Raw genomic sequence first — 16075 nt, forward strand, 5'->3', positions numbered from 1 at the left:
TGGCAGAAGTCATCATAGAGGTAAATGTCCAGCTGAAAAATGGAGATGTTTTTTTTGTGCAAAGTTGGGTCATGTCAAGAATTTCTGTCCAGATATTCGACCACAACCTGTGAATGTAGTACAAGAGGAAGAATATAACATTGATAGTGACGAGGTAAATAATGACATATTTAATCTTCATACAGTGAGTGATGTGTCAAATTCTGCATATCATGTAACCCTAAAGATAAACAATAAAAATGTAACCTTTGAGGTAGATACTGGTGCATGTAGAACAGTAATGTCTGTATCCAAATTTAATGATGTACTAAATCTAGCTTTAGCACCTGTAAATTACAAACTTACTGCTGTTTCAGGTCAACCTATTAAAGCTGTAGGTGAATGTACAGTGAATGTACATTATGGGAGTAAAACATGTGAGTTGCCATTGGCAGTTATAGAGTCAGGTAAGGAGTTCACACCACTACTTGGGAGGAATTGGCTCAATATCTTGTTTCCTGACTGGAAAGCTATATTTTGTATGGATGGGCAAATAGGTCATATAAATGAACGATATGACTTAATCGAGTCTATTAAAAATAAATATAAATTATTATTTGATGGCAATATGTGTAGTCCAATCAAACATTTTGAAGTAAAATTTAACATAAAAGATAATGTGATTCCTATTTTTAAAAAGGCATACTCAATGCCATATGCTATTAAGCCATTAGTTGAAAGAAAATTAGATCAGATGGTTCAAGTCGGTATTTTAAAACCTGTCAAACATAGTGAATGGGCTTCACCCATTGTAGTTGTAGCTAAGAAAAACACTGAGGATATTAGAATTTGCACTGATTTTCAAGTTACGGTAAATAAAGTTTTAAGTGTAGAGCAATACCCATTACCACTACCTGAGGATATTTTTGCAAGTTTAGCTGGAGGTAAAATATTTTGTTGTATAGATTTATCAGGTGCCTATCAACAGCTTAAAGTAAATGAGGCCTTCCAAAAATATTTAACTATAAATACACATATTGGCTTATTTAGGTTTACTCGGTTAACATATGGTATAGCAAGTGCACCAGCAATTTTTCAATCGGTAATGGATCAGATCTTAGCAGGTATACCAAATGTTCATTGCTATTTGGATGATATCCTTATTTCGGGTACTTCAATAGAACATGTAAGTAGATTACTGGAAATAGTTTTTAACAGATTAAGTAGTTATAATATCAAGGTAAATGCTCAGAAATGTTCATTTTTTAAAGATCAGGTTGAATATCTTGGTCACCGTATAGACAAAGATGGTATTCATCCTAATAGTGATAAATTAAGAGCTATTAAAGAGGCACCTGAACCTAAAGATATAACACAACTCCGATCTTACTTAGGATTAATTAATTACTATAGTAAATTTATCCCTATGTTATCAGGCCGCTTAAAACCGTTATATAAATTATTGGAAAAGAATGTAAAATTTAATTTTAATGCAGAATGTAAAGCTGCTTTTTGCTTAAGTAAGGAGTTAATTGAGACAAATCAAGTTCTGGCACATTATGATCCTAATGAGCAAATTGTGGTTTCATGTGATGCTAGTGCGTATGGAGTGGGAGGTGTTCTTAGTCATCGGTACTCTGATGGTAGAGAAAAGCCTATACATTTTGTATCTGGAACTCTTAGTAAGGCTGAGCAGAATTATTCCCAAATTGAACGTGAAGCTCTAGCCATTATATTTTGTATTAAAAAGTTTCATAAATATTTATATGGTAGACAGTTTATTTTAGTGTCAGATCATAAACCACTTAAAGTGATCTTTAATCCAGATCGTAATATTTCAGTTATGTCAGCATCTAGAATAATACGCTGGAATGTTATATTATCAGCCTATGATTATAAGATAGAGTATCGAAAGGGGTCACAAATGTATGAAGCAGATATGTTATCAAGGTTACCACTAAGTGATCCCACGGAGGTTGATGGTTACATAAATTCGTTTAATTTAACAGATGAACTACCCCTCACCTTTGAGGATGTGGCTAAAGTAACAAAGACAGATACGGTTTTAGTTAAGGTATTAGATTTCGTAAAGACAGGATGGCCTAGTAAAATCACTGATCCAGTTATGAAGCCATATTTTTTAAAACGACATGAGATGTCTGTAGAAGAAAACTGTCTACTTGTGGGTTCAAAAGTAATAGTCCCTACTGTTTTGAGAAACAGAATTCTAGAATTAATTCACGAGAACCACACTGGTATGGTAAGATCCAAAATGCTTGCTAGGTCAATAGTTTGGTGGCCAGGTCTACAACAGGATATTGAGCAAATGATCTCCAGTTGTGAAATATGTCAATTATCACAAAACAATAGTGAAAAATCTTTAATGCCCTGGCCTAGAACTGCTAATGTTTTTGAACGTGTTCATATTGATTTCTTTTTTTTTAATAATGTCTCTTATCTGTTATTAGTGGACAGTAAATCTAAGTGGATTGATGTACATGTCATGGTTAGAGGTACTAATGTAACAAATACTATAGAAAAATTGAAACTAACATTTTCTATAATGGGCCTACCAGACATCATTGTTAGTGACAATGGCCCACCATTTAATTCTAACTGTTTTTTGAAATTTTGTGAAATAAATGGTATCAAGGTAGTAAAGTCTCCTCCATATCACCCCCAGTCCAATGGTACTGCTGAGAGACACGTACAAACAGTAAAGGTTGCTTTCAAGAAATTTCTTTTAGAAAAGTCAACATTAACAGTAGAACAAAGGTTAGTCAACTTTCTTTTTACCTATAGAAATACTCCCTGTGCAAGTACAGGTGTGAGTCCTAATGAGTATATTTTTAAAGTTAAACCAAAAGCAGTCATTGATTTGATCAAACCTAAAAAGGGTAATTATTGCAGTTACAATAAAGCATCAGATTTCAAACAAATTGAATGCTTTTTAGTAGGGGAGAAAGTATTAGTAGGAAGACTAGGTCCTTATATAACAGATAAGTGGCAGGAGGGTAGTATAATAAAACGTGTAAGTCCAGTGACATATTTGGTTCAAGTAAATGATAGAGTTTTGTACAAACATGTAAACAGTATTAGGAAATTTTCAACTACTACAAACATAGAACAACCAAATACTTCACTGACTACAAACCATGGGTTAAGACCTGCAGTAGTTCAGGAAAATTGTAATTCCGAAATTGTCGACCCTCTAAGTCACCAAATGACTTCTGTCAAAAGTAAGGAAACTAGTGCTGATTCAGAAGGGGGTCTACAGTTTGGAAGTCCTGTTAAAACAACAGATCATTCAATGCCTTTAGAAACTATTAATCCAACAGGTATTGAATTGAGACGTAGTAATCGTGTACGTCATCAACCACAGAGGTTGGACTTATAAACTTTTAATTATAGGTAAGGAGGGAAATGATGTGTATTTAATTGTAAGGTTCTGAGTTGCTTGGCAACGTTGCGTTGGGCTGTCAACGGGACAGATGACAGGTAACCAGAAAATGGAAGTAAGCTCTTTTCTCATCTCTGTATTAGATATTTCATAATAAAGTAATCAAAGTACAATAGTTATTTGTATCACGGGCTCAAACATAACAGCTTTTAGGGGCAACTGCCAACCATTACACAATCTTATTCTTCTACTTTTTTTTGAGTTCACTTTCAATTTTGAGTTGGCATGGGACAAATATACAACAAAGACGCAAACTTTTTGCTCTCAGGGGCAACTTCCGACCATTACACAATCTTATTCTTCTACTTTTTTTGAGTTTACTGGCAATTTTGAGTTGACATGGGACAAATACAACAAAGGCACAAACTTTTTTCTATCAGGGGTAACTGCCGACCATTACACCAATCTTATTCTTCTATGTCTTTTTTGTTTACAGGAATTTTTGAGTTGGCATGGAATAAATACAAAAAAGGCACAAACTTCTCTTATACAGGGGCAACACCTGACCATTACACAATCCCATGTTGTTGCCACATATAGGTATAGTGAAAGACCCAGGTGATACAGAATGTTTATAAAGAAACAAAATATTATATTATTAGTTTACTTAAATCTGAATTCTATTTTCGAATTTGACATATTTTTCAAATTATTTATTATTATATATATTTATATTCATTTATTTTCAATATTTTACTTTCCTCACTTAATTTTGTGTATATTCAAAAAATGTATTAAAAGTTTAATAAGAACCAACTGCGGTTTATAAAGAAGGGTTGTAAGGGATATGGGTGTTGGGCACCCATTTTTAGCTAATTCAGTATATAAATCAAAATTTTGCACAGTGTTAATAGGGCATTCAAGAATCACATGTTGTAAATCTGCTAATTGACCACATTCACAATAAGGATGTTCTACTATCCCCATTTTGAATACCTAGGTGATTTGGAACTAAACAGTGACCTGTACGCATTCTGATAATAGTTGTTACATGTCTTCTATGTATGTAAGGGACATTGAGATACCAAGGACTATTTGTGAAAACTGGTTGTAGCTGTTGATACCAAATACCTTTATATTTAAAAGATTCCTTCCACTCTGTTTTAAATTTATCCCAGTACATTAAAAAAAAAAAAAAGGAAAATAGTCATCTTTCTCCAACTTTATGTTTACTGGACAATTGAGACAACGACCTACATTAGCAAGTGAATCAGCTTTAATATTCCCTAATACCCCGGAATGTCCTGGGATCCATGCAATGATAATATCTAAATTAATATTTTTTGCTTCTAATATAAGTCTTTTTGTCATTCCTGAACAACCATTTACTACCTTTAAAGTTTTATTATTAATTTTCTGGATAGCACTTTGAGAGTCTGTAAATATGATAGCTTTGTTAATATTTTTTTCTATGCAAATTGATACTGCTTTATTTATTGCGATTATTTCAGCATTGCAAATTTGAGTATGGCTGAATAACTTGGCGGAAAAATTATACTCTAAAGATGGGATATGTACACCCATACCTGAAGTATTTAATATGGGATCCACTGAACCATCAGTGTAAATCCATGTATATGTATGATATTTTTCACAAAATTCATTATAAAACTTTTATTGACTATAAATCTCTGTTTTGGTAACTTTAGATGATATAATATTGACTGGTTCTACGAGATATTTTAATTCTATTTCATAAATAGGATTTATTTCTGATTGTTTAATATTTATAATTTCATTTTGGGAATTAATGTTAGCTTCTATTAAATATGGATATTGTCTATATTTCCAATAGCCAATATTTGATTTACAATGATTTGTAATATTATTAATTATTTCCTTTAATGGATTGCCCTTTAGTTCTTTAATTTTAAGAAACATTTTCATAGAAAGAATTTTTCTTCTATATTCTAGAGACATTTCACCACATTCAGATAATGCATTTGTAGGAGTTAAACGCATACAACCAGTAACAATTCTTAAAGCTTGAAATTATATGGAATCCAATTTTTTTAAAACCGTTTTGTTTCCAGGTGTTAAGATACTACCAGCATAGTCTAGATGTGATCTCACTAAACCTTTATAAATGGTTATTAGGGTCTTAGGATCCGATCCCCACCAGGTTCCACATATGCTCTCATTATATTAAGCACCTTCCCCGATTTATTGCAAGTATTCTGTATGAAACCAGTTTAAAGACCCAGTTAAATTAGCCCCTAAGTATTTAACGGATTCCGACCAGTGAATTATATTATTATTATACATAATATGAGGAATATATCTGTAACTTTTCGTTTTTCTGAACAATACAGCTGATGATTTGTTAATAGAAATTTGTAAATTATGCTCAGTTACCCAAGCATGAATATTTTTTAAATTATCATTTATCTCTGTTATTAGTTTAATTGGATCTTCACCTACTATTGTCATATTTATCTCTGTTATTAGTTTAATTGGATCTTCACCTACTATTGTCATAACTATATCATCTGCATATTGAATTAATTGAGCCCTACCTAATGGAATTTGGTGAATATTTTTAGTATAAATGTTAAATAATGTGGGGCTTAGTGAGGATCCCTGCGCTAAACCTAAATTGGATACCTTTGGGCCAATTATATTAATCTTACAATCTTTAATAAAAATTTCCCTATTATTTAAAAATGCAAAAAAATTAGATTTACTAAATCGATCGGAATATCCATCTCTATTAGTTTTTCATACATTAAATATATATTAACGTTATCATAAGCTGCTTTGATATCCAAAAATACTGCAATTAACTTTTTATTGTCACTAAAGGCTTCCAGCACTTTATGTGTTAAGATATTTACTGCCTCCATACTTCCTTTTCCTCTTCTAAAACCTATCTGTAATTTAGGCAGTAATCTATTGCCCTCTATAAACCACTCTAACCTATTTTTTATAAGATTTTCTATTATTTTTCCCACACATGATGACAATGCAATAGGTCTATAGTTCTCCCACATTCCTATATTTTTCAGTGGTTTTAATATAGGTATTATTAATATTTGTTTCCACTGATGTGGAATAGTCGCTGTTAATAAAAGTTTATTATAAAATTTTAAAAGTAATGACAAAGCAATATTAGGAAGATTTTTAATCATTGAGTAGGAAATTTTATCTAAACCAGAGGCTTTATCCTTTTTTATGTTTAAAATATTTTGTATCTCTGCCATAGAGAATGGTTCAGTAATTACTGTTGAAGGGAGAATATTAAAGCTGGGATCTATATTAGTGATTGACATATTATTTAATATTATTAAGGCTACAGTTGGATTTGGTAATTTATTTGTATTACTCGAATTTTCATTATTTTTAAATTTTTTAACGGTTTTCCAAACTTTACTAGTAGGAGTATCCCTGTTAATAGAAGAGCAGAACTCTCTAAAACTATCCTTTTTTATTTTTTTATACTCTATATAATTCTCTATGGTTGAATTACTTTGATAATTCTTGATAGCATTCCTTCTTAAGCATATTAATTCATCACACTCTGCATCCCACCAGGGATTACTTTTTGTAGTGGATGTTCTAGTTTTATAAAAAGGAATAGTTTTAGAAGCCGCATCATTAATAATATTAATTAAATCTTTATAATCTACCTCATCCCTACAATTACTTCCTAATGAGTTTTCTATATACTGATAATATTGACCCCAGTTAGCCCTTTTATAATTTCTTTCATTAGAGATTTTTAGTTGGCTAACATTATTTAAATTTTGTTGATTTATATTAATTTTGCAAATCGTTGGAAAATGATCGCTACCTCCAGTATCCTCATATACTTCCCATACACTATTCATAGCCAATACAGGAGACGAAATGGTCAGATCCACTGCGGATGGATTTTGACCTGGTTGGCCCAATCTTGTAGGTGTACCATCATTAAGCACTACTAAATTTTCCTCTTCAATAATTTTCATCAAAATTTTACCATTTATATCAGAATGGTTACCTCCCCACAGTGGATGATGACCATTCAGATCTCCCATGATTATGAATGGATGGTGAAGAGAATGTAGTACATCTTTAAAACCATTTTCCTGTATCTTAATGCCAGATGGGTTATATACATTCAGAATTTGTATATCATATTCTTCTAAGAGAATACCTATGGCTTGAAAATTTTTATGGGATCTTGAATTATCTATGTTAATTCTGCTATGTATAATTTTTGATTTTATTAAAGTTGCAATCCCCCCATAATTATCATTACGATCATCTCTATGTATTTATTATATAGTTATGGATGGTAAAATAAAAATCTGGTTTGAGCCAAGTTTCATTTAATATAATTATGTCCGGGTCAACTTCTTTGATAAAAATTAACAAGCTATCTCTATTACTATTAACACTGTGCAAATTCCATTGTAAAATTGATAATTTACAATTACTAATATGCATCGTCATCATTTATTTTATTTGAGGTATTTAAATTTGTAACATTATTTAGCCGGGTCATAAAATTTAAAACATGAGATCTATCAGAATCTTCTAGCTTTCTTGCTAGATTTATTATATCGTCTAACATATTAGAGTGGTCCCTATCAATCCGATATGATTCCAGTCGCTGAGAAGTTATTCCCCTACTAGATCCTTCTATAGAATCAGAAACGTGATATGTATTATTTGTACTTGTTCCTATTATTGGAGATGTATTATATACTCTGCCATTTGGACTTATTAAACATTCTTGATAGGCTTTTTATCATATGTTTGTTTTATATCTGTATTTTTTCTTTTTTTGTTATTACTTACTGCCTCCCTGTATGTACTTTTCTTACGGCTTTCGTCAATGTTATGTATGCTCCTTCTCTGATTAATAGCTACCTCATTATCTTCAGATCTAATATTTTTTAATGCAGGAAAATCCTGTTTGTATTTTACAAATTCTTGGTTTTTATTTATTTTTGGAAAGAATTCTGATGCTTCATAGAATGATAAATTATCTAGTGACATATATTCCCTAATATGTTTTTGTCTTTTATACTCTGGACAGCTCCTGTTTGTGCTATTATGCTCATTACTATCACAATGTATACATTTAGTGAAACAAATTATGGACCCCCTCTCATGTTCTGAAGAACCGCAATTTAAGCATTTACTTTTGTTACTTTTACAAATTTTTTTAACGTGACCAAAATTTAAACAATTATAACATTGAACTACCGGTAATATATAAGGAAGAACCCTATGTTCTATGCCACAAATATATACATTTTTCGGTAATGTAGTTCCCGAGAAAGTGATACTTATGGTACCTGTAGGTATATATTCAGCCTCTATATTTTTATTAGTGATCGCATTATTTTCTAATGAACTTTCCTGATTAGTTGTAGTGATTCTATTAGGGTTCTTTTTTTGTACTTAATCTCCTAGCTTCAATAATTTTACAATTATCAATTTTCGTCTCACAATATTTGACAATAATTTCATCTGTAAAACTCTTATCAATAAATCTTACTACCCCCTTACAGGTGACATTTTTATATAGAATAAACAAATCAAAACCCTTCTTTATAACCGCTTCATTCTTTAAAAGTTTATTGGCTTCTGAACTAGTTATAAATTCAACACTAATTCGATTCTTACCTTTTTTGTTAATTTTTTTAATAGAATTTAATTAAAGATCAAAAATTTCGCGTGCAATAGCCAAGTAATTATAATTTCCTATATTTTTATTAGTATTGCTCGAAATGTACACTTCATACGGACCTTTATCTTTATAACTATATTCAGAAACCTTTTGTAAAGGTTTTTTCAATGATTTTTCGGTATTTATATCACAACTGGAGGATAAATTTTCAGATTTCATCTTTTCATCTTGATTATTAGATATTTTGTTAATCTGATGTTCAAGTTTGTCTAACGGGGGAGGTCCCCCGCTAGTTTCTGCCATAATGTAAACCCTCTCCCTCTTTTAGTAAAAACTTTTACTTTTACGTAAGAATAAGTTAAATTTAGGATGTATTAGTACCTAATTGACCGTTTATACACTCTGTAATCACTTAACCTTCCACCTACCTTTTTTTCCTTTCTCTGCTAGATGGACGTTGCACAACTCCAAAACTGACCTCCAAATAACTTCAGAAGTGTTAATATTACTCAAAAAGTATAATAACTTTCTTCCGATAATGAAAATTTGGCAGTTCGATTTGAATTTTTTTTGACAAATTTTTGTCATGATTTTTGTTTAACTCATGTTCATCTTTAATCCTATCATCTGAGGCGTGTGCTAGTTGAGTCAGCATTGTGGCTAGTTCTTCTTGGTTGGTTGTAATAAGGACAACATCATCGCAATATCTGAGGTGATTGAGATTCTTCCCGTTTATGTTGATACCATGTCTTCCCATTCCAGTTCTTTAAAGACGTCTTTCAGAGCTAAGGTGAAGAGTTTTGGGGATATTACATCTCCTTGTCTTACGCCTCTACGCATTTCTATGGGATTAGTTTTGTTTGTTTTATTTTCCCATTCGACTTTCATAGTTGCTGTTTTATGATGTTATGTAAGAGTTGCCTGTACCTGGAGTCTATTCTACTGTTATTTAGAGCTTTTTCTATCGCCCATATCTCGACACTATCGAACGCTTTTTCATAGTCTACAAAGGCTAAACATAAATCTAGGTTGTATTCGTTTGCCTCCTCTATCAATATTTTCATAGTGAGGAGATGATCTATGGTACTAAACCCTTTTCTGAAATTTGCTTGTTCAACTGGCTGATAACCGTCCATTTTATTTGTTAGTCTATTGGTTATAATTCTAATAAAGAGTTTGTACATTTATGTGAGATAGGTCTGTAGTTTTAAGGCTCTTTTGTCTCCTTTTTTGAATAGCAGTATTGTAATACTCTCATTCCAATCGTTAGGTATTTCTGCCTTGTGTAGACATAGATTAAATAGGAGTTTTAGCTCCTCTATAATAGCTTGGTTACCTTCCTTAACCATTTCAGCAAGGATACCATGTGGACCGGCAACTTTGTTATTTTTCATTTGAGATAGGGCGGTTTCGATTTCGTGAACCTCTATCGGGTAGAATTTCAGAGTTGACATTTTTAATTCTTCTTTTTAGATTTTCTATTGAGTTATTTCTTATAAATCGCGTATAACTCGACAAAAATAAATTTTAGAGAAAAATCACAAGAAATCACACCAAAAAATCTAAGAAAATTAAACGAATTGAAAAAATTAATTTTTTGAATTTGTTTAAAAAAATTTGTTAACAATTTTCTGACCGCGGCACCCTGTGGATTTGTTATAAGGAACTCTTTTTTAGTAAGTTTGTGCAAAAAAATCGAATCGGAATAATTTACCTAACGGGGGCGACCATGCAGCCTGGACTATACAACCGCGAGCAATTCAAACTAATCGGACATCATTCGGACATTTCGAACTTGGGTCTCCAGTTACGTCACGACTCCCTTCTCTTCGAGATGCGCAATATATTATCTTGTTATTTATAGTATTATGTACTGTCCTGTCGCTAACACCCAGCGCTGTAATTGTTGTAGAGACGATTTTTGTTGGAGTCAGATCGGAATTTGTTTTTGTTGTAATATATCCCCTCGTTTCCAACCACGTCTATCCTGCGCCGCTCTCATCCAGTTTTTATTTAACTTTCTTACGTCGTCTGCCATCTTGTAGGCGATCAACCGACGATTCTCTTGTCTTCTCTTGGCCTCCATTCCAATAACCTTTTTGTCCATCGCCCATCTGTCATTCTGGCTATGTGTCCTGCCCATCTCCACTTCAACCTGACTATCCTTTTGATGACGTCAGTCACCTTTGTTCTTCTCCTGATTTCTTCGTTTTTGATTTTGTCTCGCAGTGTTATTCCTAACATTGACCGCTCCATTCTTCTCTGCGTTACTCTTACACTGGTATTCATAGTGCGTCGCCAGGAAGAGTCACCGGCGGCTTTTCAGTTAGCGAACACTCCGTCGAGATTTCATCGCCTGTTTCGTAGTCAATCCTCGGAGAACCGCTAGTGGGCGATCGGTTACTTACTACTCGATATGAAAACATAGACGTATTTGTTGTGTTTAGGCTGCCGAACACAAAGCATTTTATTGTAATGTCCTCGCCCACGACTGCAAGGTTCATATTTTTTAAAAATAAATTTAATTTCTATTACAAAATGAGTGCTATTGTTGCTTATACAAGGGAGGACAAAGAAATTTTAATAGAAATTTTAAAGAAGTATCCGATAATTGAAAACAAAAATACGGATGCTACTACAATAAAGAAAAAATCGGAAGCTTGGAATGCATTTATGCATGATTATAATGCTGTCAGAACTGAAATAGTAAGTAAAAGCATTAACCTGTATAATATTTTAACTTAAAAAATAAATTATTTACTGTAGTAAATGATAACTATAATAAGTACATGTATCTTTTGACTCATAGTTACCTACATAAATATATTAACTAACCCTTCAAATTTTTAGAGAACTGTTACGCAGCTTAAACGTTGCTGGGACAAAATAAAAAGACAGAAAAAAATGGAGTTATCCAAAGAAAGGCAAAATCGCATGTCTACAGGTGGAGGAGGAGGAATTCCAGATATAAATATTTTGCCGGATGTAGAGGTAATTGCCACCCATTTGTCAGAGGAAGTAACAAATTTAGTGGATAGCGATGCCCAGTATATGGGAAATAAACTTCGTAAGCAAATTGCAAATAAAATTTAATGACCTATTTATAAAAATAAAGAATTTTAGGTTCAAGAAGTAGAAGCCCTGTGTTTCGGAATAATCCTGTTGCAAGCTGTGATATGGTTACGGTAAAAGGTAATTTACAATATGATACTTAAAATGTGAATCTAATTTTATTATGTTTTTAGAAACTCCCTCGACAAGTATACTGAACGAGGAAATTTTGTCTCCTAGAAGTCTTATCATGGACACTGAAAAAAGTAATGTTTAACTAACGATGTTTAAAATTGGTAACTACATTATTATGTTTGTTTTTAGCAAACACTAGTGTAACATCCCAAAGCAAAAAAAAATCTACCGTGGACAGGCTCATGGAGATAAGGATTAACAATGCCTTACTAGAACGGGAACAAATGACAGAATTGCATGAAGCTAGGATGCTGGTTGAAAAAGCCATTTTAGAAAAAGTAGAATTAGAAAAACAATTATTATCTTCGAAAACAGTTCATTAATTATGTGTGTTTTTTCATTTTTTATTAGTTTAATTTCAGTAAGGTTATTATTATCTTACTCGTATTTATATTTGTAGGTTATTATTACTTGTAATTACATTTATAGTTTATTATTACTCTTATTTTATACACATTCATATGTTATAATTACTCATCGTACTTAGATTTATTTTTCTTGATTTGTTTTTTATTTATTAATATTATAATGGGAAAAGTGGTAGGCTTGTATGGAATTTTGAGTAGTATTGAGCAGGAAAATTTGGAATTTTAAAAAGGGAGAATTGTAGATATTTATCAATTACTTCAACACAGCGAAGTGAAAGAGCGCCAAACGGTGTAACATAAAATTGAAATCAATTAAAATGTTGTTCAATGAGTCTTCTTCGTACAATATGTCCAATATTTTGAGCTTGATTCGGTATGTGAGGTTCATTATCATCTAGTTCTTCTTCCACATTATCTTGTTCATCATTTACATCATTCACTTTGATCCCAATATTGTGAAGAACTGCACATGCCACAATTATTTCTGGAACTCTTTCCAATTTATTATTTAAACCCCGACTCAAACAACAAAATCTTTTTTTCCACAATCCAAACAATCTCTCAACGGTATTTCTCGTTCTAATATGAGATCTGTTATACCTTACTTCTTGTTCAATTCCAGGATTTAAAAGAGGCGTCATTAAATACGGTAAACAAGCATAGCCACTATCTCCAAGAAGAAATCCTGTTAAACTGCCATTCTCGAAACGGTGTTTCACTGAACTATTATTGAAAATCATCGAATCATGTTCTCTTCCAGGCCAACGAGCTACAACATCGAAAATTTCTAAATTGGGTCCACCCACTACTTGGACGTTTATTGAAAAATATCTTTTCCTGTTTCTATATACCTCGGCCATATTCCCTCCAGGACTTTTTATTGGTATGTGGGTACAGTCTATACACCCTGTTACTTTGGGAAAATTGGCAATAGCGTAAAACAGCCTTTGGTTCTTTCTCTGGTTTTCGAGACCTTCAGGAAATTTTATATATGTGGGTAATAGCTGAGCAAGTAACCGGGAAATTTTAAAAATGCATCTCGAAACCGTGGGTTGTGAAAATCCTCTAAGATCTCCAGTTACAATCTAAAAATTAAATTAAAATTAACTATACGATCTACCATATATATTACAATATTAAAAAATATATACATATATCATGTTCTGAAAATATATTCTTTAAATTTATCCTACCTGAAAATTTCCAGTAGCATAGAATCTCAAGGCAACTAAAAGACATAAAATGGGTGGAAACGGTAATCCACGTCGATTAATTTTCACCATTTCATCATATATTACTGGCAACATTATTTCAATAACTGTTTGTTTTCGAAATCTATACCTTTTTCTAAATTCATTATCACTATAAAACTGTAATGGATTTTGCATGTCCCTTATATATCTTCTGGGTACTTGTAATATGTATATCGTTTTGTTCATTTATTTCTCGGTTAACTACATAATATTGATGTAAATCGTCCATCGCAAACGTATTTCAAATTGACGGGCGAATCGCCAGAGCATGCATATACCTTCTCCGGCGAACGTTCGAAAATATCTAAACAGGGCATGCGTCATTCGAGTGTGAGATCACTGTGAAAGCGACTGGCGCGAATCCAGCGACTGTTCGGAGAAAGATGTTTTACGCTTGCGTCAACCAGGCTGTAGGTCGACAATAGTATCGTTCGCGGTAACGATTCCGTACTTGTCCAGGACAACTTCGCATGCGCACTTTAAAAAAGAGCGTTCTCTTTTTTAAAGTGCGCATGCGATTTTTAAAGTGCGCATGCGAAGTTGTCCTGGACAAGTACGGAATCGTTACCGCGAACGATACTTATGAAACATAAGTATCGTTCGCGGTAACGATTCCGTACTTGTCCAGGACAACTTCGCATGCGCACTTTAAAAAAGAGCGTTCTCTTTTTTAAAGTGCGCATGCGAAGTTGTCCTGGACAAGTACGGAATCGTTACCGCGAACGATACTATTGATATGGTGGTGAACAGCCAGCGACGCGCTGAAGGCGGACTATGAATACAAGTGTTAGTTTGGTAGCCGAGGCTTTAGGTAAGGTAAGTGTTTCTGATCCGTACGTCAAGACTGGGAGGACGCACTGATCAAATACCTTTCTCTATAGGCATGTGGGCAACTCACATTTAAAAGTTTCTCTCAGTTTTCCAAATGCTGCCCACCCAAGAACGATTCTTCTTTTTAGTTCATGTGTCTGGTTATCCCTGCCAATCGTAATTTCATGTCCCATGACATGAAATATGTCCAAAACTTAAAATAATAATCTTTTATTACTAATTTTACATTTACATTTTCCCTGCTTGGCCCCATCCTTACATACATTTTTGGCTTCATCCTTTATTGTTCTTCTCATGCATTCTTCTATTTTATCTTTTTTAATAAAAACTTAAAATAAAATAACATATTTATTATTTCAATATTTTATTTTGGTTAGTAGGCTATTGATTATATTCAAAATAAGATAGCTAAAAGGAACTACAACGTTAACGGGGTTTTATTATTTTATATGGTCAATGGACATCTATATATGAAAAAACCGCGGAGTGCTACCATTTAAAGGGGTGCGTTTTTGAGAAATGGGTGAATTAGTCCCTGGGCACAGGTTACATTAGGGTGAGTTCTATGCACTTTCGGTACAAACACGTCCACATAAAAATTGTTCCTGGTTAAATTTCCTATCTAAATATAACTTTTTAAAGTCAAAGATACTTTTTTTTACAAAAATATATTCAAAAGAAAAAGCACAAAGAAACCCAAAAGAAAGAAATTTTGTTTTTTGTCCCATAACTTTTGTCCACGAGGATATAGGTATAGACATTGCTTTACAGAAAAAAAACTTACATATTTTCTCTTTAAAATTATGTTTAGTAGAGGTCATTAGGATTTACAGTTTTCGAAATATGATTTTTCAAAGTTCGCCACTCACAGCAATTTCGGGCAATTTCCCTTGTTATTTCGCAGATATTGTTCTGTAACTTTTTTCTACGTAACTTTAGGTAGATGCAATGGTACACGTAATAGCAATAGAGATCAATTACCTTTAAAATGGTCTACTGTATAACGTTGTACGACTTTTTTTTAAAGAGATTATGGTTTTTCAAGGTTTTATACTTTTAACGATTTTTTTATAATATAATATAAAAATAAAATAAAATTATTATATAATATATTATACAGGGTGGTTCATCTTATTCGCCTCGGTCTCTGTACGGAAAACCACTTGATATTTTAAAAAAATTTCTTCACATAAATATACAGGGCCTTTAATACTACAACCTAAAAATAATGTGAATTATACAGGGTGTTCCAAAAAAGAGTGGTATATCAAAGTTATATTTTTTCTTATGGAATGCCCTATATCTGATGACATTATTG

At 32.5% G+C, this 16075-nt stretch overlaps 3 protein-coding genes across 3 annotated transcripts in view; 2 read left to right on the forward strand and 1 right to left on the reverse strand.

The window, feature by feature from the left end:
* LOC126891881 (zinc finger protein 235-like) overlaps positions 1 to 16075 on the forward strand; it is a 73584-nt gene that overhangs the window by 41930 nt on the left and 15579 nt on the right. The gene's annotated exons all lie outside the window — the stretch shown is intronic.
* On the forward strand, positions 10724 to 12665 carry LOC126891884 (uncharacterized). The gene is made up of 4 exons (XM_050661225.1): positions 10724 to 12126; positions 12183 to 12251; positions 12305 to 12376; positions 12435 to 12665. Exons 1-4 carry the CDS (start codon positions 11964 to 11966, stop codon positions 12626 to 12628), a joined length of 498 nt encoding a protein of 165 aa, XP_050517182.1. The 5' UTR covers positions 10724 to 11963; the 3' UTR covers positions 12629 to 12665.
* On the reverse strand, positions 12894 to 14293 carry LOC126891882 (putative nuclease HARBI1). The gene is made up of 2 exons (XM_050661223.1): positions 13867 to 14293; positions 12894 to 13758 (listed from the first exon to the last, which is right to left on the reverse strand). Exons 1-2 carry the CDS (start codon positions 14110 to 14112, stop codon positions 12982 to 12984), a joined length of 1023 nt encoding a protein of 340 aa, XP_050517180.1. The 5' UTR covers positions 14113 to 14293; the 3' UTR covers positions 12894 to 12981.

This window comes from Diabrotica virgifera, chromosome 9, assembly GCF_917563875.1.
Source record: "Diabrotica virgifera virgifera chromosome 9, PGI_DIABVI_V3a".
Classification (NCBI taxonomy): Eukaryota; Metazoa; Arthropoda; class Insecta; order Coleoptera; family Chrysomelidae; genus Diabrotica; species Diabrotica virgifera.